The 25284-nt window shown below is 38.5% G+C and overlaps 1 protein-coding gene across 4 annotated transcripts in view; it reads left to right on the top strand.

Moving 5' to 3' along the window:
• Positions 1-8813, top strand: part of phkb (phosphorylase kinase, beta) — a 155487-nt gene extending 146674 nt beyond the window's left edge. For all 4 annotated transcript variants that reach the window (XM_034132728.1, XM_034132730.1, XM_034132727.1 and 1 more), the window contains 6 exons: positions 1103-1308; positions 2195-2329; positions 2613-2742; positions 5082-5189; positions 6698-6838; positions 7260-8813. In XM_034132728.1, the coding sequence (XP_033988619.1) occupies positions 1103-1308; positions 2195-2329; positions 2613-2742; positions 5082-5189; positions 6698-6838; positions 7260-7397 (858 nt within the window). In that variant the 3' untranslated portion in view covers positions 7398-8813. The remainder of the gene's footprint in view (positions 1-1102; positions 1309-2194; positions 2330-2612; positions 2743-5081; positions 5190-6697; positions 6839-7259) is intronic.
• Positions 8814-25284: the final 16471 nt, after the last annotated feature.

Consider the following 25284-nt stretch of genomic DNA (forward strand, 5'->3'; position numbering starts at 1 on the left):
AAGAGAAATTGGTAATATCATAAGCTTTTCATGCTGCCGTCCAATGGGAATTACTCAATCTAGCTGCATGCTCACATCCCTCATCACAACTCACCTCCATCTGTGTGTGTAATTGTAGCAAGGCTGCAGTGTGACCAGCACAGAATCCTAATATGCCCCGTGTCCACGTGTCTAGACGCACTCAATGTGCCGACTGATATATTGTGACCTGGGAATTTGTCCGACGCCACTCCCTCGCGCTCGATGAGAGCCGGTGCATTATTTCCTGTCAAGTGTTACTCAGAGATTAGCCTCCACTCGAGAGTGTCAGTTATCTCGCCTAATTTTTACCCTTCTGAGCAGTTTTAGGCATTTCATTATGCTGAAGTAGCTCAAGGTGTGAATCTGCATATAGATTGCCTACCGGAGGGAATGCTCCTTTCAACATGATTGGAAAAGCTGATTTAAAATTTGAGAAGGCTGCGTTCCTCTCTGTGTCCTTACAATAACAGCTCAGTTGGAGGAAATCAGAGGCACCACCCCATTTAAGTCAATTCTGACTCTAGCTTTGATTATATTTCTCGGCAACGGTACGATTCCACAATGAATGTCCCCTCTGTCATTTTTTCCGAACTTCATTTCCAGCTGCAGGCTGTACTTTGCTCAGTTACAATCAGTTTTGATGTAAAGATGAATGATACATCTTCAAAGTGCCGGGTTTCATCAGCAGAAGGCAAGGATAAAAGTGTGTTCTCCCATCAGGAAGATTGGCTACGTGTAATTTTCATGAGATGGCTTTCAGAAGAAGCAAAATACAAAAGGGTAATCTTGAGATCTGTATTTTTTTCTGACTCACTTTTATGGGACTCTGCGAGAGGAGGCCAATTTCAGAGTGATAGAACAAAGATACTTGGAGGAATTGCACCTTGGAGGAGTGCGCACGTGGCTGACAACGCATGCACATACACGTGCACTGAAACATTCACACAAAGTCACAAAAGCTTAGAGATGTTACACACAAGTATTATTCTGCAACAGAGAACTTTCTAACTGTATGAGGGTTTGGTATATGCTCTTTGCCTCTGTGCGTGTGCGTGTGTGTGATAATGCCTGTGTTTACCAGGTGACCCTCGGCCTGTTCGGGCATGAGGAGGAGGTGATCTCCAACCCACTATCGCCGGGGGTGATCCAGGGCATCATCTACAGCAAGTGCTCCCCTCATGGGGGGGAGCGAGAGGCCGTTCTTCAGCAGGAGCTGGTCATCCATATCGGATGGATCATCTCCAACAACCCAGAGTTGTTCAGCGGCATGCTCAAGATTAGAATCGGGTAATAATAATACACTTTATTTATAAAACACCTTTAATACCATACATGCAGAATAAACTGACTTATTATAATGGAAATGTTTCATAAAGTGAGCATAAAAACAGGGAAAGAATGACACGATTAGTGGAAAAAATGGTGAAAAATAAAACACACTTGATAAACAATACAAAAATAAAGATAAGAAAGTATAATACATAACATAAGATTGAACTGAATAAGAATTTTGAAAAGGAGGACATTTTGTATCCATATTTGAATTTCACATATGGAAATGTGCAATGCGGCTGCATCAAAAGGTTTCCATTCTCTTCTTCTTTGTTCTTAGCTTTCTTCATCAGTGGTGGATATTGGAATTATTTAAGACAAAAATGTAGAAAGTAGATGGTTGTAATAGTGCTCTGAGATCTCTTTCAAATGTGGTCATGTATTCTTTGCTGTAATTCTCCTAACTTGGTTTTCAGGTAACTCAATACATCCTGAAGTAATTCGAGACCATTGCCCTCATTTGAGGCTGCAGCTGTTTTTCCTTTTTTTATTTGATCTGCTCCAAACATCACGATTGCCTGTCTCTAAAAAATCTATCTTCTATCTATGCTTCAAATTAACCACACTGCAGTACTCCTGGATGTTGACTGAGACTCAATTTAGAGGTGTAAATGGATGAAAGCCCCTGAGTTTTAACACATTTCTCCAGGCATAGTTGGTGCTAAGATACTGTCAGGAAAAATCGAAACTTGTGTTGAGCATATGTTGGAAGTAGTGTTGCTAGATACACTGTAGAATTTAGACAAACCAAATGTAGTTCCTAGAGTAGTTTATAGAGTTAAATGATATGGTGTTTAAAAGCCTGCTCGTGTTTATGTTTATTTGTGCTGTGGATTTCCAGATGGATTGTTCAGGCCATGAAACATGAGCTGAAGATCGGGGCGGGGGACATGCCGCCCCAGGACATCTACCAGCTCTCCCCAAGTGACATCAAGCAGCTCTTACTGGACGTCTTGCAGCCTCAGCAAACCGGCAGGTAAACATATTTTTAGACGCAGTGCCGTTATCTTAATGCATTTACTTGTTGTATAATCTTTTATTGTTTTGATTATTTTATCTTCTCTCATGTCTACATCCATATCTTATCATCTGCTGCCGCCACAAAACCCAATTTCCCCATGAGAATTATTAAACTGTTATCTCATCTTATCTTTCAAACATTTACTTATAGACAATTTCCTCTAGACTAGCGGCTATTAACATTATATTCCCTTAGTCCCTAAGTCAATTCAACAGTTCCACCCTTGTTTTGGCCTCAGGTCTTGGCTGAACAGGCGTCAGATCGATGGCTCTCTGAACAGGACCCCTCTGGGCTTCTATGATCGTGTGTGGCAGATCCTCGAGAGGACCTCCAATGGCTTCATGGTGGCAGGGACTTACCTCCCACAGGTACCTGCCTCCTCTGACACTGCAGGATAAATACTCCATCTCTGGAGGATTACTAACTAAATACTGACCAATGAGGCGTAAAGGAGACACTGTGCAATGTGGGCTGCTATACAATCAGCTACGGTTTGGCATCAGACTTGATTACACAGCTTAGTTGAATATTGGTTTCTAATAGGTCAGTTTGTACATCCAGTGGTCCGCCCTTTTCAAATGCTCTAATCAAGGGATTATGTGCAGTCATATCAATATGCAGAAAGAAGTCCGTTCAAGTAATGATCAGCTGTGGCCAAAATAACAGTCATTATTTTTCCTCGATGAGTAAACACCATTAAATACTTTTTGAATTAATCATTTTTTAAGAGGAGAATACTTTGGATTCATAATGGCTTCACTGTCCCTGTTAAGACAAAGAAACCAGAACAAGAAAACAGCGCAAGTGAAGGAGAGAGGTTAAAAGACGCAGAGAATGGGAAGACGGAAAACAGCAGAAGAAACCAGACAGGAACTCAGGAAGTAAACACCAAAGGGAACACACCATTGGCAGTATTTAAAGACTGGTAAATGGAAATTACAAATCAATTGAAAGTTACAATGCAGAAAACCTTGAACAGTGCTGCCTTCATTTTAAGTTACATTGCTGTTGAGGCAGCTCAAACCGTTGCTTTTCAGTAGAACAGACAACAAAGCAAAGTTTAAATCAATATGTTGTGTTGAGTTATTGATTTATTCAGTAAGTAGCCGTGTAATTAGCGAGATAATATGCTTTGTCTGGGTTCCTTTCACTTTAATCACCTGCTCACTGCATTCCTAATGTCATGACGGACATCTCTGTGTGTATACATGTGAGTCTAGATTATCTTGTCAACCTTTGGACCTATCAACATTACACTTGGCACGTGGTTCTGAGGGAATACAGTGCCGCCCATCAAGTGCTAATACTAGTTATATTCTTCTTTTTGGATTTGGATTTAGTTTAGCTCCTGTCACAGTCCGGACAAAGTGTTTCGATTAGCTCCTGCGCTAAGCTGTAAAAGCACAAATAGGTGCTTATCAAAATCCACACAACAGCGATAATTTTTCCACTAACAGCAACTATTTCTATTGGTGGCTAGTCATGTCAAATAGTTAGCTAACATTGCCACAAACCGTAACTAGCTAGCTTTTATCATTTACCTGTATGCTAGCTGTTGTTAAAGGTCACCTATTATGCAAAATCCACTTTTTCACGTCTTTTATACATAAACCCCTCTGTCTAAAGAGATTCTGAAAGTTTCAGGAAAAAAGATTCTCTCACTTTTTGTCCTGATCCATTTATATAAAAACCTGTCTGAAAATGAGCTGATCAGATAAACTCCTTATGGCTCCTTATTTTCATCTAGAGTAACAGACAGAGAATCAGCACTTTTGAAACAGGGCTGAAACAGAGGGGATTATGGGATGTTACAATGCATGATCTGTTTGGTATTCGGAGCCAAACACTTCAGAGACATGTTTTGTATATATCTGAGACCTATAATATATTGATGAAACACAGTATAATAGGGGACCTTTAAATGTGGCATTTTGTCATCTACTGGTATATTTACCTTTCCCTATACATTTTCCTTAAACTAGTATTAATACTAGTAACTAGTATTTTTGTGTTTAACTAATTTCACATTTATCTGAACAGTCCGCCCTTCCAATAAGGACATCTTCATGTGTGTCGGCCTGTCTGAACTACGACTTTGTTCCAAACATTCAATAAACTTGGGGCAGACACAATTAATAGGGCTTTCAATTTATTGAGGCCATAACATTTTCATGGTAACTTTTGCAGCTTATGAAGCAGCTAATGATGCGTACCTACAATCGTGTTCATAGACTCACTGAGAAAACCAAGACACAACAGCACGAAGGTATCCCAAACAGGCACGGGTTTTTTTTCTTTTTAAGTCACAAATGATCTTGCTTTAATAGACATTTATTGATAAGTCCTAAATACCTTTTTCTACCTATATGGATATGATACAGAAGAAATCGGGGCAGAATTGAACCTTAGCTTAAGACAGATTTGATTAAAAACTGCCGTCTAAAGCAAAGTTTGCACTCATTTTGAAAGGAAGTTCTATCTGCAGATTTATTCCATACCTGATGTGTTATGATCCCCCTAGTGATGGAGTCAGATGATTCAGTGTGACACTTTAATCAGGACCAAATAATTAAAAAGAATAATTATAACAGCTCTGTGCTAATGTTATACCGGTCACATCCACACAACGATCATAAATTACAGCATCGAGCAGCTGACATATCTCTTCACGCTCACTTGAAACCTTTTTTTTTTTTTTTGTCTGCAGCAACCGACTTTGTCCGACATGACGATGTATGAGATGAACTTCTCCCTTCTGGTGGAGGACACATTGAAGAACATCGTCCTGCCCGAGTACAGACAAATCATTGTAGAGGTAACCACAAAACACCACCAAAATGCACAGATGGAACCAAATACTTGCAGCTTACGTACATCTAATTACATAGATTTATTCTCAACATGACATTTACTTTGCTCTTATTATCTGGCATTGATCACATATCTCTGTATAAGCTAGCAGCATAAGCTAGTTAACAATCAAGCAGCAAGGATACTAGGTGACTCCATGTTCTCTACTGGCTGTCGTATGTTTTAAAGGGGCCCATTATAATTTCAGGTTCATATTTGATCTTTTCTGCTTGCACTGTGACATGTTTACATGCTTTAATGTTCAAAAAGCTCTTTATTTTTTTCATACTGCTTTAGCTGCAGCAACTTTTTAATCCTCTGTCTGAAACCAGAGCCCATTGCTCTGATTAGTAAACTGGCCGGCTGTGTTGTGATTGGTTAACCGCTGAGAGATATCCCGCCTGTCAGGTAGATTGTGTTGGAACGCTAGCCAATAGAAGTGCAAGTGTTACATAGCGATGTCACTATGTTACGGAAGTAACATAGGAGTGTGTGGGATAGAAAGTCCCTCTGGGATTTTAGGCTTTGCAAACCATTTACGTGCACAAAAACCTATATAATGGCGCGTTTCCACTACACGGCCTCGCTCGGCCTCGCTCGGTATGGCTAGGCCTCGTTAGGACTGGCTCACTTTATGGCGCATTTCCATTACAGTTTAGGAACTGGGGTAGTATCTATAGTAACGCAGTGTAGGCGGAGCCGTGACGTCATCTTCAATGAGAACCCCAGAAAAACAACACAGCCGTTAGCTGTTAGCACTCAGAGCTCACAGCTCCTCATATATGTTCAGAAACTAGACAAAAGTTAAACAAGTACAAACCACAGACTGTCTGTGTCATGGTGAATACAGTCGCTGCTTTATTTATGTCTGTATAGGCCGTTGTTGTGAGTGTGGACGGTCGGAGCATATACTGCGTTAGCTTAGCCAATCTCCATTTAGAAAACACGCATTTTAAAAGGTTTTTCGCCTGCCGTCTGTCTGCAGACTTGTCAAAGCATTAATTCATGGTTTTTACTAACCGGTATCAGTATGTTGTTACTTCGGCATCATTTTGAAACGTGTATTACAATTAAATCACGGTCAAATATGTCCATCTTGTTGTAGTTGTAGCCCCCTTGCCAGCGATTCTCTCTCTAGTTTAGCATACTCAGCCCGACTCAGCCTCGTTGTCTCTGGCCCTAGACCCCCGATTTTATGAGGCCAGAAAAACTGTGAATTAGGACCCGCCGGCCGGTACTAGGCCAAGTGGAAACGCAACCAAAAACGGGCCGCTGACGTCACAGCCCTCTTAAACCGTGCTCCGCGCTGTAGTGGAAACGCGCCATAACACACTACTGGAAAGGGAAAACCTCCAAAAATATAATATGACCCCTTTAAGATTGACTTTAGGATTCCTTGTTTTTGTTTTTTAAGTGAAGAAAAGAGAATACTTTCTCCGGTCTGTGACAGCCTTTTTTTGTCTCCATGAGCAGTTGCTGATGGTGGTGTCCGTAGTTCTGGAGAGGAATCCGGAGCTGGAGTTTGCTGACAAGTTGGATCTGGACGGTCTGGTGAAGGAAGCCTTTAATGATTACCAGAAGGATTGCAGCCGCTTTGAAGGCATGGAGAAAAAGGTAAAGTGGCTTGCCTCATAGGCAGGTGCAGATATTATAAAATGTTCTCATTTGAAAACGACCTGAATGTCAGCCACACAATTATTTTGAGGTTCAAAATATTTTTTTCATTTTGTCGACATGTTCGAGTCAAAGGGTTTTAAAGAGGGAATTTCAAATCTAACTCCATAAATCAGAAAAATAGTATCAACAGACAGAAAATGTTTTATGTTAATCAGGTTATAAATTTAAAAAAAAAGATAAAACATCAGAATATAGATAGCAATAAACCCAGAAAACCTTTTGGGCTGAGTGTGAGAAAAAACTCATTTTAAAAAACAACTATTAAAGATATGTATTATGGCTTATTATGGCATTTTAATGTAACGCTTATGAGCAATTTTTACCATTTTTGAAACCCTTTTTATTCTGCCTCTGTCAGGATGACATGGAGGCGTTCTACAACACACAACCAATGGGAAAGAGAGGCACCTCCAGCTACCTGACCAAGGCGGTCATGATCTTGCTGCTGCAAGGGGATTTCAAGCCTTGCAAGGATGACCCGTGCACTGTTAGCTAGATTCACAATGCTTTTGAACCCTAAGTCCAGCCCACTGGAGTGTAGTCATCAAATGATCCTGCAAGGGGTACTGAGTATTCATCACATGTATTAAGAAGATAAACTCTAAATGATCAGTTCCTCCCTTCAGCAGGACTCACCCTGAATTTCCTCAACAGCAATACAATCTGAAATAGCGTAGTTTAGCATACTCTATCTGAGAGGTTAAAATACAACAAGTAGTCATGTTTAATATAAACATATTGATTAATGGGGCTGAAGTTATTTATTAGCATTGGTAGCTAGTAATGTCAAATACAACATAGCTAGCTGTTTTTTTATCCTTTACCTGTATGCTAGCAGTTGTGCTTTATAGAACTCAGAACATTGCTTAACCTTAACACATGTTTTTTTTGGTGCAAATTAGTCTACTGGTATCTTGCCCTTTCCTTATAAATTTCCATTTAGCTTACCATAAAAATGTAAGGGAAAGCAGCCAGCCCTGCTCTGTCCAAAGTTAAAAGGGTATGCTAAGTTAAGCTAGCAGGCTGCTGGCTGTAGCTTTACATGTAGCATACAGACATGAGAGTGGCATCAATCGTTTCATCTAAGTCCCTGTAGTTAAGGGAATCAACATATTTTAAAACATGACAAACTATTTCCTTTGTATCTGTTTTTCTAAATGTTTTCGGGGTATTATAATAATGGCACTATGAACAATAAATAAATGAACAATTAGCTCGGATGTAAGCTATTACTCACCAGCAATAACCTATAGCTGTTACATAACAATTTGTCGGTTCAAGGTCACGTTGTATCATGAGGGTTTGCGTTTCCAAAATTGATGCATAGCCTATGCCCCCCAGGAGCCTTTCGAATGTGTCTCCTAGATATACAAATATACGATCCATCAGAATACATGCATTATTCTTTATCTTAAATATCTGTGGGTTTGAGAACAACTGCAAAGATGTTTGGGTTTTACACTGAAATCCACAGTATATTTAGCTGAGGATAGGTGTTTGTTGTATTAACTTGAGTTTCTAAGTTGAATGCCTTACCGCATGCACAAACTGCTGCATGACAATAGTTACTGTTTGCCATTCCATCGTGATGGTATAACACATTTTGTTGTCAAAATAAGAGTTTTCAAGAGGCCTGTTTTTCAAAGTAGGGCTCTCTCTGCATGACAATGACTCATCTGAAGTCCTAGAACTGAGGACCTTTTAGAAAATGCTGTTTTATTGAATGTGGGCAACAACAAAAACTGCTGTCATCTTTAGAAAAAGTTGATAAAAGATTCACTTATTTTAAAGCGTGCCTCTCTGAATATACTCACTGTGATGTATACGCCCAACCTTGTCACTGTGTGTGTGTGTGTGTGTGTGTGTGTGTGTTGTGTGTGTGTGTGTGTGTGTGTGTGTGTGTGTGTGTGTGTGTGTGTGTGTGTGTGTGTGTGTGTGTGTGTGTGTGTGTGTGTGTGTGTGTGTGTGTGTGTGTGTGTGTGTGTGTGTGTGTGCACGCGTGTACATGTACATGTACATTTATTGCCCTTGTTGTTCAAAATAGGTATTTTTACCACTCAACTGTAGTTTCAAAGAATAAAGCTATCATGGAAACGATAAAAATTCCTCTCTGTGTCACTTTGTATATGTGAATATGTGAGTCTCGCAATATGCTTCTGGAAAATGTCCCATATTGTTCTGCAGTTATGTGAATATAAAATATTTATATATAATTACTTCAAATCAAGCCAAAATCTCTTGTTCCTTGGGTGAAATTGCAGCAGAAATTGAGCATGACTGTTAGAGCCCAGAGCGGTGCGTTTGGCATCGTATCGGATCCTACCAGTTACACCCACTTATGTAGCCCGAACCCTTATCAATCTGCATCTCGTGGATGTGAGTGCTGTCTGCAAGACTGACTAACTGACTGGCAGAGAGAGGTGGAGAGGTGGGCGAGAGCCAGAGGAAGAATATCAATGAGTTCTGCCTCACGCTCAATATATTCAAATCAACTTGCATGCTGTTGAGAGGAGATCTTGCCTATCTTTTTGAATAGATCTCTTCCTAACCAAGAAAAATCCAAAAGTAAATTATTTTCTTTCAACAGTAAATAAGGCATCTAAAAATTGCTTGAAGATTTTTTTTATAACTAGTTCATGCTTATTTTTTTTGCAAATGAACTATACATCCTATATTGATATGGCCTCTTGTGGCCAAAACGAATATTACAAGACTTGGGAAAATTATCCTGATGAAAAAAACGTGTTTTTCTCCTAATTTTTTCCACAGATGGAAATGAACTGTTCATGAACATTCTTAGGCTTTCCGTACATCAAAGAAGGCCTGAAAAAACATGTTATGAGTCATATTTCGGGAATTGTAGAATTAATTGTTTTTGGGAGCTTGATCTGCACCAAAAGTAAGGTTGCTTATATAAGATTTTTTTTTTTTTATCTCTCTATCCCCCATCACCCAGAAGAGTACCTCGTTGATGGAGCTCGATGATGGTAGAACAAGTTATTATTTTGAAAGCATAACAATCTATAAATATCTATAATTTTATATAAATAAAATATCAATGTACTTACTATAAGTTCAAAACTCAGATGGAGGGACCTACATGATATTTGTCTTGGTGCAGCATGGCTCTACTTTTGGCTTTGTATATGGAGTCCATCCCTCACCATTCCACTAGGCTGCAGCAGAGTTCAAGATATGATCTTTTTTTTTTGTTGCTGGATTTTCTATATTTAAGATGTTTAAAAGAAAGAATGTTAAATGTTAAATCATAGATAACAATAAAGTATGTGGATTGTTATCCATGACCTGTTGTTTCATTGAGTACCATCAAAATGATACAATATATCGTTTCCACATTACACCCCCAAAATTAGCTTTTGCACCTTTCAAATCTGCAATATGTGGTTTATATCTGTTAATGGATGAATAGGTGATTTCTGCTTCACAAAATATCCTTCATACTTTTCAATCCTTAAAGAAATAATACATGTTCTCTGTACTGCCAACCGTAATGAATGAACCGTACATAATTCCACTCAGGAAACAGCTCAGGTTCCACCTCTGCTTCACATTGCTTTGTTATTGTCTATCCAAAGGGCACACTAGGTGAGTGGCCACAGTGGTTTTGTCTTGTCAGATGGGAGATAAACAACCAGGCGGGAGCTGGCAGGAGGCCTGCTGTTTGACTGAATGGAGAAGAAACAAAGAACATTAGAGATCAACAGAAAGCTGCACACAGATCAGTGGCCTTACAGAATGTCAAGACTTTGACAATTAAATGAGTTATGAGTTATTACTAGATACAATTAGATTAGAGATAATATAATCGGGCGATACACATGTACAAAATTGTGTGGAAAAGAGAAGATAAGAAGTCCTTAAAACCCAAGTGTGTTTAGTCAGTGAACCAGTAAAATAAGAGGCAAGATTTAAGTACTGCAGTGATAGATAAATCAATGGCAAATGTAGGAAAGCATTATTAATATATCTTCTTTTTTTTCTCTTCTTTTCCTACACACTAACTCAAGTCATATATACACACATCCCTTGACACTGTTACCATATATTTCTCTGGAAGCATTTTGTCAACATTAAGATAACAGATAGGGAGCATAATCACAGATGAAACACTCATTCCATGTGCTATATCGTTTCTCCCAAGGGGGCGAGCACAGCCTTCCTTCGTCTGCATCTCTATGACACCTCCTGCTAAAATACAGCAGGACATCCGCCGCCTCCTCCCTCGCCGTTATCTGACTGTGAGATGTGAGTGACTGCCAGACGGTAGATAAAACACCATTATAATGTGTTTAGTCTGCAGGCAGCCAACCGCTTCGGAATTATGCGGCCGATCTACATGTGGTTGTCATAAATCGTGTTAGTTCCATCATTTAAGTCTGGACTGAAATATCTCAAGATACATTGGGTAGGTTGCTATGACATTTTGAACAGAACCTTCTGGTCTTCAGGAAGAGGATTTTTGAGGATGTTGAGGATCCTGACTTTTATTCTGGCACTTAGTTTAATTGTCATAAAATGTGTTCACTCAGGATAAGTTTGAATATCTTTAGTGTCCAAGTTTTATCTTGCTCTGTCATCAGGTTGAAATACCAAATGATCGTAGACAGCCACAGACCGTATATTAAAAGTTGACGTTGTCACCAAGACATCACCCATTGGTTTGTTGACTAGGGTTTAAAGCATCCAGTTCAGCATTCAGGCCATCTCCATTATGGTTTATTGCAACCAATATTGGCACTAGAGGTTGGAGTTAAGTACCTTAAGTTTAAAGGCAACTAAGGTTTTATGTAAACCAAAAACACACTGAAAGATTTAAAGATTGTTAAAACCCAACAACTTTTTGTACATTTCCCTTCTGCAAGTCAAAAGCACTTTGCACAACCATCACTATATACATTACTTGAGGTTCTTGGCAAGCATACTAAATTCTTTAATTTTGTTTTGATCTCTTGCATTATCATTTTTCGGGCATAAGAATGTTGGAAGTTTGTGAACACCTTTGACCTTTGACCTTTGCAATGCAAAGGATGCTTTTAATCCATAAGATCTCTGTTGCAGTTGCAGAAATGTTAAATACCCTTAGTTCCAACATATACTAATATATACTGCAGTTGTAAAATAGAATTTACAACTGCAACCAAAGATAACATTATGTTAATAGTATGTGCAATCGAGGAGCAGATTGTAATCTGAAGGGCAGCAGGACAGCGGTGCATCGTGGTTCTCGAAACAGTTTCTCTTGTGTTATGACATGCTGGTGCTGCTATGGCCTCATAACTCAGCATCTGTCATCGAGAGAACCAAGGTGACACATATCTATCAACATCCTATATTAGAGATGGCAGATGCAGGCACACAAACACACCAACAGCCCTTGAATGTTAAGCCATATTGTCTCTAATTTTAATCGTGGCTAAACTAATGCTGTCGACATGAGACAATAAAAGTATTTGACATTGTAGAGCTATCAGTCAAAGACTTAAGGGCCAATTTAACAAAGAATGGATGGCGCCCACTGATGCTACCATGGATTGGGCATCCCTTGTGACCGCTATCTGCCCTTTCTTAAGGTCGGTTTCATAAAATATATTGCGCAAATGATATTACAGCACATCTGATTGCAATTATCAATAGAAATGACCAAATATAAATGTTGCCTCTGACTCTGTATTAAATTAGACCTTTTTCGCAATGAGCCACAAGGACAGTTTTGTGCCAAATTTGACCTGATTGAAATAGCACAGTTAGCTGTTCCTTTTTACCCGTTGCAAGTTTGTGATATTTTGTATTTCGAGAAGTTTGTTTGGTCTTTATTTTTGCAGGATTAGCTTCAGCATTAACCATTTCTTACCCAGAATCCTCTTAATTAACCAGTAATGATAGAGCATAGCTGATGGTCTTAGACAGATGAGTCAAGATGGGATATATAGCTAGGTAAATGTATGTAAAAAAAAAAGCGTCTAACAAGTAACATGTAATGTAATGTAACTAAGTCACGTGTGATGGTGACATGTCTTCATATGCAGTAGATGTGACATGTAATGGTGTTTGAAGGGACTTCAAACAGTATTGTAGATAGGGGCCAATAGTGACAATTTGTCCATGTTTCCGTTACCAATGATCTGGTTTAGTGCAGAGTGTGAGTAAATTGGTTGCTCGATATTTTATGTTTTCCTTAACAAACCTGCTTTAGTGCGTTTCCATTCAATTAAGAGGAAACAATTGAAGTGCCACTTCGATGCTATTTTTCACAAACACGCTGACTGACGCTGAGTAGAATATGGGAAAATGTATCAAAAGCACTTAACACTTGCCAATAATGCCCAACATACAGGCCAGGCCTCAATGATACAAATACATAGCTCAGTCTGATGCATTACATTTCCTTACATAATCCATAGCTACCATTGATTTTCTCCTCTTAGTACTTTTAAGCCTGGCTATCACTTTAATCAGCTCATGTATTGATGTGTTGTGCATACAAATAACATACATTCTTATCATTGCTGGTTATTATTACTATAATGATGTCATCTCTTGCAAAGCTACATACAAAATTACACTATTATATTGTACTAAAATAATGAAAAACCATTGTAGGATTTCGAACCATCTTTTACATCAAAGGCATACATTGGCTAGCCTTTTAAGATTAAAATGTCAAATGTTACTATTTCACCTTCCATAATGTATCAGTTATGTAAAGGGGATTGTGTGAGATTAACGACAGGCTGAACAGATCCTCCCTTTCACACACTCCCCTGTCTGATTGTGTCTGGAAGGAGGTGACTGTATGAATATCCAAACACCTTGGGAAATGTAATCTTCTCAAAAGCCCAAGGCCAGACAAATGCAAAGGCTAATGCTCTCTGCACATGTACAGAGGAGGAGAGGAAGGAAGGTGGAGAAAGATGTTTAGGAGGACACAGAAGAAGAATTATGAGGATGAGGACATGTTAGAGAAGGTGGCAGACTTGCAGTATGACAGGAGAATGATACAAGCTGACGGAACATTTAAAAGAATGAGAGCAGGAAATGACAACAAGAAAGGGGAGGAGGATGTGAAGGACATGCATGTCCAACCTCCTGCAGTGTGTGTATCTCAGCAGCAGCAGCAGTGGGTCCAGACTGAAGATGATGGGACATCTGCAAAGAGACCGGGGGGAGTACCACAGCCCCTGACCTTGCCAGAGAGAAACCCTGCACAGCAGGAGGTTGACAGAGAGAAAAAGGGAGTGTGGGACAAAAGTGAATGTTTAAGCCTGACAGAAGCCTGAAAACATGGCCTCCTTTTTGAGTAATTGAGGGAAGAGACTTAATAAAATCCCTGAGACATGGAGGAGGACGATATTTTTCGAGGCTTTGTTGAATGTTGAATTGCTGCTATATACTAATACTCTTTTTGAGGTTTATTAATTACATCGCTTTTCTCTATTCCTAAAAATAAGAATCCATTAATAGTAGATGTAATGCTTATAAAACCATTCATGTCAGTGGGTCCAATCAAGAGGCTTTTCAGAGATTATTTTTTAATTATAGCTTTGTCAATATCAGCGGATAAGTTGTCACACTACTTTAGTTTTATTTTTTAATTCTGCTGAATTTATCAAAGAAGTATCCTGAAAGCCCGTCGGATCAAACTCCTTTTTTTAAATGGTGTGCTTTTGCAACATCAATTGTATTCAATATCCCTCACTAGGAATATAGATGTTTTTTATTTCACAACTGTTGTTTGACACTTTCAGTTTCTTTTCAATTGGTTAGTGCACAACGTGGAACATGTTGGAGGTAAACAGATAGATAGAAAGATACAGTAGATCAATAGATGACAGAAATTATTTTTGTTTCAGCAGCAGTGTCAAACATTACACAAGTTAAACATTTTAGATGTTACAAGATACAATAAGATTGTGAGGAAGCACACACACTCCCTCACATTTGTACATTTTCCTTCAATTGTCTTTATTTCATTTAAAGTTATAATACCAATGTACATAGGCAAATTAATATAATGCATCTAAATTAATTTAACTTCTTAAAATGTCCTAAAAACATACCATCACAAATGAATCACCATTTCCTTTGTTCAGACCTGGAAGCCATCTTGTGCCAGTGCTCAAAGGGGGAGCACGCCTCCAAAGTACTCTTTATATGTGCCGTATGAGTAGGCGGAGTCTTGGATGTGATTGGTCAGAAAATGTGTGATCTTATGTCAATTAGCTTAAAAACTATCAGTTTTAAGCAGACCTTGTTGTTTTTGAAGCTACAATATTTGTGTTGATAAATGATTAACTTACTTTGGCCTTTAGGATTTTGTTAAATGTAGAGCACAGTGTTAATTTTTGTATTTAACTCTTCACTCACCCTTTTCAGAGTCATGACCTGATTGGCCAGGTTGAATTTGGAAGGTGGGCAATTCGCTATAAATGTGACTGGGAAGAGAAGGGAGGGTGGCATTTTTGTTTTTCCTTGCTGGTGAACGCAGCACAAGGCATGAAGTTGAGAAAGTGTTTTTTTGTTTCTGTAAAATAATGTCTTTCTGGAAGACTAAGAAATAAAATGCCTGTTCTTTTTTTAAAGAAAACCCTCTCTCCTTGTAATATTGTATCACCTGCACCTCACATTGCAACAAAGATACAAATATAATACTATAAAAAAAACTAATTCTGCAAATATATATAGAAAGAATACAAATGAAAATAAAAAAATAACACTAGCAGCACAATAGAAAATACATATATCCCTAGTATCTAAATCAGTGGTTCTCACATTTTCCTTTGTCAATAAATCGCGACCCGACATTTTGAACCACTCAAATCTATTCAACAAAAAATCGTGCTGTAATATATACGCTTTTCAGCATACAATATTAATAAAAGTGAAGTACAGTGCATATATCCCTTATATCCCTTCACAGAACTAAAGTATGCTTTTAAAAAAGGTTTAATGAGATGATGGAATCAAAGCTGAACTGTATAACATAAAAAGGCACAAACGCTGAAAACCCAACCCCAGAAGGGGGGTCTGGGGGAATTTTAGAAATACTAACATATAAACTACGCATTCTGGTACACTCTGAGAAGAAAATAATTAAATCTATTGCTACCCGACATATTAATAATATTTGATGCCATTGTTTGTTTTTCACTTGGTTCTGACAGCTGAACTTGCTGCTCCACACAGAGAGAAGAGCAAAGAGGAGAGAGAGTCTGTGTGAATTACTTTAAATTGTGGGTAGATAGCCTGTCAATCATCAAACCGGGGGTCATATTTCAAGTTGTACCCATGGATGTATAAAGAATAGTTGGTACCACTTTACAATAAGACTACCCTTATAAAGGATTCATAAAGGGTTTATAATTAGGTTATGAATTAGGTTGTAAACACTTTATTAATCATTAAGAACCATTTATAAACCAGTTCTAACATAGTTTTCATACATCAACACAGGCTCACTATTTGGCAAGATGACTAAGCCTTATATTGGCTACTTAGCGAGAATCAACTCAGTGAACAACGAGTAACAACGAAGTAAGTTAGCCAATATAAGACTTAGCAGTACAGATAAATGTGGGCTCACTATTTGACAAGCAACCGGTCACAGTTGCCCTGTTTATCTCATGTCTTATAAAAGCTTATTAATTCATTATAATAAGTTCACAACCTAATTAATAAATTAATTACAAACTATTCGTAAGCCCTTTATAAGGGTAGTCTTATTGTAAAGTGGTACCGAATAGTTATACCGCAAAGTTGTTCTCCGTGGGGACTTCCGGCAACAATCTTGATTCTGATTGAGCCAGAAGACTCGAAAAAACATCTTTGCATTGCACAAGCGCGGGATGGTCCGCTATATTGGGCAGCTACATACGGCAACCCAGATAGGACATTTGACACAGTGGCGTTTCGCAAAGCAGAAGCAGTTCTTTAAAATACCCGACCACATTAATCTGAACGAGAGAGATGAGTTATTGTTTTTACAACGTCATTTCACGATTATTTGAGAAGAAATCCTTTTAGTAGGTTAAGTACATTCTTAGAATAAGTGAGAAATTGATTTAACTTCTGATTGACAGCCTTCACACTGGAAAAATAAGAAACTGTAAATATATGCAATCATTTATGGCATTAATAATTAATATCTAATTCTTAACTGTAAATGGTTTTCATTTATTTAACATTAGAAATGTATTAGTCTGGACACATTTTTCTGTTGAGATTCCTGGAAAAGGGAAATGACTTTTCATTAAAAAAAGTTGATTCAAGAACAAAACTCTGTTATTAGATCAGTACGGACGTCAAATGTCCTGTTTGGATTACCGTAGGTAGCTGCCCAATATGGCGGACCATCTCGCGCTTGCACAATAGAAATCCGTCAGAGATGCAAATCGGGTAGTCACACACGCTAACAAAGTGAATTTTTTTTTTTAGGATGACTTTCAACATCTGTCCAGGGACTGCAGATGAAAAATAGCCTGTTGGCTAACTCTGGCGCATTTACAGAAATGTCAATCAATGTGCACTGTCCCTGTCAAATAAATAAATACAAACTATTTTTTTTTAAAATTTCGCTAACACAGCCTCACTAGCACAGCCTCGCTAACACAGCCTCACTAATGGCGCGTTTCCACTACAGCGCGGAGCCCCGTTTAAGAGAGCTGTGACGTCAGCGGCCCGTCTTTGGTTGCGTTTCCACTTGGCCTAGTACCGGCTAGCGGGTCCTAATTCACAGTTTTTCTGGCCCCATAAAATCGTGGTTCTAGGGCCAGGAACAACCAGGCTGAGTCGGGCTGAGTATGCTAAACTAGAGAGAGAATCGCTGGCAAGGGGGCTACAACTACAACAAGATGAACATATTTGACCGTGATTTAATTGTAATACACGTTTCAAAATGATGCCGAAGTAACAACATACTGATACCGGTTAGTAAAAACCATGAATGCTTTGACAAATCTGCAGACAGACGGCAGGCAAAAAACCTTTTCAAATGCGTGTTTTCTAAATGGAGATTGGCTAAGCTAACGCAATATATGCTCCGACCGTCCACACTCACAATAACGGCCTATACAGACATAAATAAAGCAGCGACTGTATTCGCCATGACACAGACAGTCTGTGGTTTGTACTTGTTTAACTTTTGTCTAGTTTCTGAACATATATGAGGAGCTGTGAGCTTGAGTGCTAACAGCTAACGGCTGTGTTGTTTTTCTGGGGTTCTCATTGAAGATGACGACACGGCTCCGCCTACACTGCGTTACTATAGATACTACCCCAGTTCCTAAACTGTAATGGAAAAGCGCCATAAAGTGAGCCAGTCCTAACGAGGCCTAGCCATACCGAGCGAGGCCGAGCGAGGCCGTGTAGTGGAAATGCGCCATTACACAGCCTCACTAACACAGCCTCGCTAGCACAGCATTTTCCAGCATTCACAAGAGTTAATTGTCGATTTTTACTTTTCCCACTTAGTCTAATTTAAAAGCCTTTTTTTGCTAGCCAAAATAGGCAACCAAATAATGTAATATTTAATGTAAATTACAATTGCAACTTGCTCACCAAGCTAGTGCTATAGATTTAGCTGGGGACGTTTGATAGCAATGCCTGGTAATTTTTCTCCAACTCCACCCTCTGGTCTAGATATGGTCATTTCTGGCTCCAATGTGTTTGGAATATAAACTTTACAAGATGACCATAAACACCGATATTATAAAAAAAGTATTTGCTTTTGCCTCATTTATGCGGGACTTCTAAGTACTTCAACGCCTACAGGGCAGCTGTTTTACTTGCTGTGTCAAACAGCTGAAAAAGATGGCTGGACTTCCACCTTTTCCAGAGCTAAAATAGCTGAGCTTGCCCTGTGACCTTTGAGGTCAAACACAGGGTTGCACATACAGTGTGCTCTCAGAGGCATAGTGGGATAAAACAATATGGCTAAGTGCAAAGATCAAACCTTGTGCACTGCCAAAACGAGAGGAAATATTTTATTCAGTGTTCTGATTTTGTTTTTTTCTCTAAAGAAATTGGAAATGTTGCTAAAGACATAATTCCACTTGTACACAATGCATATTTGCTTTAAGTATCTTTCAAAGAAAACCACTATAGACCATTTGAAACAATTTCACTAATTCTAACGGAAATTGTTAGTGTCTGGATAAAAAGACTTGTAATATTGATTAATAATTAATTAATTAATATTGATGTTTTCTTTCGTAGTAGAGTCATGTATTGTCCACACAGCGTGAGACGGACCCCATTTTCCAACCGCCTCGGCCACGCAGTAAGTCTTCCCCATAATTCAGTATCGGCCTGGGGCAGGGCGGGCTGTCAGCCGAGCTATCTGTCTTCCACCATGCCCACCAGGAGGGTGACGTGCCGCTTCAAACGGCGACACATCTGCTGGTGTCATGTTGGTGCTTGACCAACACTGTCGGCTGATCATAGCTCTTTTCCCTTCACTTCCTTTCTAATCCACATCATCTTTATCTCTGCCTGTCAGTTCACCCATCTGTCTGGATCTGCTTCTAGGTCTGTCACATTCCATATTTGTGTTTAAGATGAGATATCATAACTTTGCACCAATCCCTGTGGAGAAGTTAAGTCAAGCTGTGACAGCGGAAAAAAAAAAGAAGGATATAACTAAGTCAAATATAAAGACGTCAAGCACAAAGGCTGCACTATACCATGCTATTTAATAGTAGCCATGTCATAAATACTGTTTTTCACATTTTGTATGCATATATGCACTTTGGAATATTTAACTGAAATTTGACAACATAAATATGTTACCTATTACTATTCTCTCATCCACAAATATTCCTCTAGCATAAATATTATACAAGTATAAATACTCTGAATTTCTTTTTTTCTTTTAAATTTGGCAAAGTGAATTTAAAATGTGTTCTCACTGTTTTTTTTAATCTAGATGCAGATCATCCACCAAATGCCTGAGACATACCATGCACAATGTGTGTTTCTGCAGCTGACCTGACCTTTGATACTGCAGATGAAGACACAAATATACCTCTTAGAGATCAATATTATACAGCATGGATGTTTTTATCTTCATGGTTTACAATCAAGTACCACACAAATATAGCCATAGTTTTCTAGGATTTACCTCCAAGCAATACCAAAGCTAGCCAGAAGAGGAGGATAGACAGCAACAAATGGACACAGATGGATAACCAGTACTGGTTCATAGATTGAAGTATTGTATTTTGACTCATCAAACTAAAATGTTGGCTAATCAACATGGACACACATTTAGAAAAAAATTATACATTCTTTATAGAAATAAAAGTATATGACTGTTGCTGAGTGGCCAATTAAAACAAATTAAAAAAAAAGTTATTCACTTGTAAGCAGAGGTATAATGTAACTCAACATATAATCATGTACTGCACTTAAAGTGGACCTATCATGCTATATTTAAATGATATATTGTAGGGCCATACCTATATAAGGTATATTTATACGTTTCTGTTTTCAAAATACCAAACAGATCATGCATTTTAGCCATGCCTCATTTCGCTCTATTTGCTGTTCTCCAGCCCTGTTTTTGCAGGGGGCTGATTCTGTGAGCTGCAGCTGACCACGCCCCCCTGCAGGAGAGGGGAGCCGCTCTGATCAAGTCAGAAGAGGGGGAGAAAAATAGATCTCCGTCTTCCGTGTTTTATTATATTATTATATAGATTCGTTATTCATTTGTTTTAAAGCTCAATAAATAACAAAGAAGACCTTTGACCGGCACTTTTCTAATTTTGTCCGGAAGATTTCAACTTTAACGGACATCTTGACCGGCGAAAGAAAACCTAACTGAAACTCTGCCGCACGGTCCCCTCGTTCCTTGGAAGAGGCGGAGAGGTGGGTGTTTGTCATCTGCTGGTGGACTAACCGGAGAGAATTACAGTGCTTGCCTCGACGGGGAGGGATTGCATTGAATTAAAGCAGCGGGAGCAAACGCTTGCCTCGGGGAGGGAGAAAAAAAGCCACAGCGGAGAATAAACAGAAGGGTAACCATGGTAACCATGCGCGGGAAGTCTTCTTCACTGCTTTTGTGGCAGACTACAGTGCCACTTACAGGCCTGGCATATGTACTACAGCGTCTCCAGCGCTTTCGAGCGGCAATGGCCGGCCATGGCCCATCCCCACATTCCCCTGATAGGTGGAGAGTTGGCCCAATAGTCGTAGCGCCACCGTCCTGACGTCAGTAACGTGTTCAAATCTGGATCAGTTTTTATCAGATCCGTTGCAGCCCCTTTTTTAGAGATTTGGGTATGGAGGAAAAGAGAGAGGGTTGTGTTTTCTGACACTTGGTGAGTTCCCTGGAACACCGGGGACACATATTCATGTATAAAAGATGTACAAAAGTGCATTTTGCATGATAGGTCCCCTTTAAGTAAATCTTTTAGGAAGTTGTACTGTACTGGAGTTTTTCCATTTTATGTTACTTTGTACTACTACATTACATTTCAGAGGCAAACATGGTACTGTTTTTTTCAAATGTTGAAATAAAGTATAAACAAATCAAAGATGACTATAAATTACATATCCTCCCATCACTGGGAAGCTTTAAAGGTGAATACATCCTTCAATAATAAAAGGTTTGAAAGTGGATTAAACTTCTCAGTGTTCATCAGATGAAAGGCCTCAAAAGACTGAGTTGATCACACGTTTTTAATTTGCCATAATCCTATTCCCCTAAGAGATGTCCACTGTTACCTTTATCGTGGACAGGCAGATTGGTAACAGAGGGTTATGGGTGATGACTAAGAATGAATTGCACTGGTCTGTAAATGTTTGTCCGAGGCCTTTATGACTCTTCTTCTCTCACATGCAATACCTTATGGGAGAACATTTCCCATAGTGTAACTTAATCTCCAATATCCTGACGTCCACATGACTAAAGACCATGGATAACAATAACAAATGTATTCTCTGAAGCTTCAGTACTTTATAGAACTGCATAACAAAGTCGTTTTGAACTTTAACATTTCAAAATATGTTTATTATACGTTTAAAAGTATACCATGTTGAACCAAAAACACAAGCTATAGGAACTGATAAAGGATATAGCACATGGATTAAAAATGTTGGATGCTGGCTTTTTTCTGGGAAATAAAAGTGTAGTCCTTAGCATTGTTAGCACGGTATAATGTGTATAGCTATCAAGTCCATATTAAAAATGATATTCAAGAATGTTACTAATTCTACTCATCTTATTTTTACATTTTGTCTGAAGTGTTCCTGTAACAGTGTACATTTTCTCACTGTAGGACTATAACAACAATCTGATTTCTGACAAACAATACATAGATCTAAAGTTATTTTAGCTAGCTAACTAGCTTAATCTGATAAAAGCAACACAGTTGGGATTTCGACCAACAAAATTGATATTTGTCAACTAAAAATGAGAAGCATGAGCAGAATTTTGAGTCTTCAATCTGCCGCTGTTGTAATAGTAAGATGTATATGTGCTGTGTGAAAATGTTACAGGCGTAACAATAAAGGGGCCGTAGTATGCAGATGTTCATTCTGAAACAAGAGCCCAGTCGGCTCTGATTGGTTAGCTGGCCAGCTCTGTTGCGATTGGTCAACCGCTTAGAGATGTCCTGCCCCTTAGCCTATCACGGTCAATATGTTTTTTTATGTTATATATATTTTATCCTTTAAAGACCAATGACAGGCACAACAACCTAAACAACATACTACAAGAAACGGAAAACCCCAAAAAGCATAATAGGGACTCTAACTTGAGAGTGGACCTTTGTGACATGCTATTCTGTTGAATGTCTTCAACAATTTAGAACATTAGAAAATAAGCCACATTTACATATCTTGCTTTACGTGCTTTAATTTCCTGGTCCTGTGCACCCTGAGAATTGTCTGCAGCTAATTAGTTATTTAGTGTGTATCAAAAGCAGTGTGTATCTTGAAAGGCAGATGTATTTGGTCCATACAAGAAATCCACAGAAAAAATGCCCTCAAATGTTATTACTTGTTATTTTGTGGTAGAAAAAATTATGCAGGAAAGTAGTCCTATATTTAAAGTGATGACTTGACTCGGGTAGTTAATGATGATTCACTGTGAACTCAGTTTGACCAAAAAGTACTTTTCTTTGAGAGCTGTGACAGTGCCAAACATAAACAGAGTGGGAGAGTGTTTGTTTTATTTTCATGCTCATGCATACGTTGATTAAAAAGTTTGCCATGACTCACCCCTATAGGTCTACACTTAGATCTGTATGAGTGATCAGAATATATAGCAGGCAGTATAAAACGTAATGCAACTTATACAATTCAAGCTTGAGCCTACGAACAGTATGCATGAGGAGTAATGATAATATCAATACACATTGAAGCAAGGAGTAGAGTATTCTCCTCATCCAGCTGTCTGTCTGAACACATAAATGCCAAGACACTTTGTTAATATCCCTTTTTCTAGCTTTTTAAGAGCAACTTAAAAGGTGACTGTTGATTTTGCAACCCTCTTATACCTCAATGATAGAATTTGCCTATGACTTCCAAAAGGACATATGACTGTTTGAGAGGAATGTAAATGTAGGATTGAAATCAAATCAAGTTTTATCGTCACACATGTTCATAGCTCAGCACACAAAGTGAAATTTAGATTCTGCATTTTACCCAGCCTTGGGCAGCTACTGTACAGCAACCAATGAGCACTGTATTTGACCAGGGCCTTGCTCAAGGGCACCTTGTCGTGCAAAGAAGGTGTTACATGGTTCCAAAGCCAAGTCCCTACAAGACTGAAATACAAAGTTAATGTTGTGAACTAAAACAAAACTGTTGCATAGTTTTAGAAAAAGATCATGGTTTGGGTTCAAACAAGAATTTCTGTTACGTTGGGTTATGTATGTTAGGTTAAAATAAGTCAAAGTTGACTTTTGGTTTCACCCGGGACACGATTGGCAGTCTCTCTGATGAAAGTCTTCTGTTTTTCACCCATACATCCATCCGACCTCCTCTGCACGTGAAATGTTTCGCTCTTTGTTCTCCTGTCATAATAACACCCCCACTAGAGGTTGTCGCCTCGCACAAAGAGTCAATATGTTTCATAATAAAATGCTTGCATAGACCTACACGCTTATTTTTTGGGGAGGATGGCCAGTGCTGACCGTTAAAGTGTAATGTAGAACTACTCCATGGAGAAGATATAAATACATTGTCAGTGGTGGCCAACAAGAAGAGAGCAACCTACTGAGAATTAACTGAATCTATTAGCAGGAATCTAATAACAACCTCTAATGAGCTCCAATTGGAAATTATAAAGAGGGCTAATGAAGACCAGCTCAGATAATACAACATTAGGGGAACAATACCCTTGGGTTTTGAGTTTTGTCTCTTTTATTATTTTTCTTGTCCGCCAGAAATATCTCACAGGATCTGTACAAGTCAGAGATGTTCAAAACGTTCTATGAATTCCTTTCTCTCATGTTTTTTTTCACCTTTCTTGTCAGTCAGTACACAGAAAGAGTCTCATTGTGTTTTGTTCTGTTGAGGTCCATGGCACCTTATGTGATTTGTAATCCACAAAGAGAACTGTCAGACAATGGTTTCCTTTTGTTTGGTATGATTGTCTTGTTCTGACAGCATGTAATGTTCCCTGCTGGCTCATGGATATGCTTTAAACATGTTGATGCATGACACTTGGGGGATAAAGAGGCAATATATCTTATCAAAGGGGATATAGACAGCCACAGATTTCCCAGATAATGTTTCTCATTTGTGAAAAAGCAGACTCAGACCATGGCAGAGATTTGATTTTATAAATGCAGCAGGTAAATCATAGCCTCTGCCACGGGAGAAAACATAAATGTATGTATGCAATTGAATTTGGTTTATTGCCAAGTAGGTCAACACATACAAGGAATTTACTTTGGTGTATAAATGGTAATATATAACATTTAAATGTAAAATAAGAGCAAATAAGAGCAAATATACAAATGTAAAAACTATAACAAAAAATAAAATGTGTGCAATAAATATGCATATACAACTATAAATCTTTTGGCAAATACTATGAAAAAAATGGGCTCTATATCTGAATTAAAAGTGGAAGAGCTGCAGTTTTAAAGGGTCAGTATTTTTGCGTAAATGTGCATTATTGTCAGAGGAATGTGCAAAGATTCACAGTTTAGAGTATTGGGATGAGTTTATATTGTACAGTGCACAAAAAAAAAAGGATTATGAACAAACTATTCAATATGTTTCCTTATATCTAACCAAATGTATGTTGCTCCAGCTTTCGTTCTGATATTTGCATTTCTACATGTGTATGTGAATTGAAAAGTGTTCTTGTATAAATATGTGCTTAATATGTAGCCTAGTGTTGTATATGAGTGTGT

Source organism: Trematomus bernacchii, unplaced genomic scaffold (assembly GCF_902827165.1).
Source record: "Trematomus bernacchii unplaced genomic scaffold, fTreBer1.1, whole genome shotgun sequence".
NCBI classification, from domain to species: Eukaryota; Metazoa; Chordata; class Actinopteri; order Perciformes; family Nototheniidae; genus Trematomus; species Trematomus bernacchii.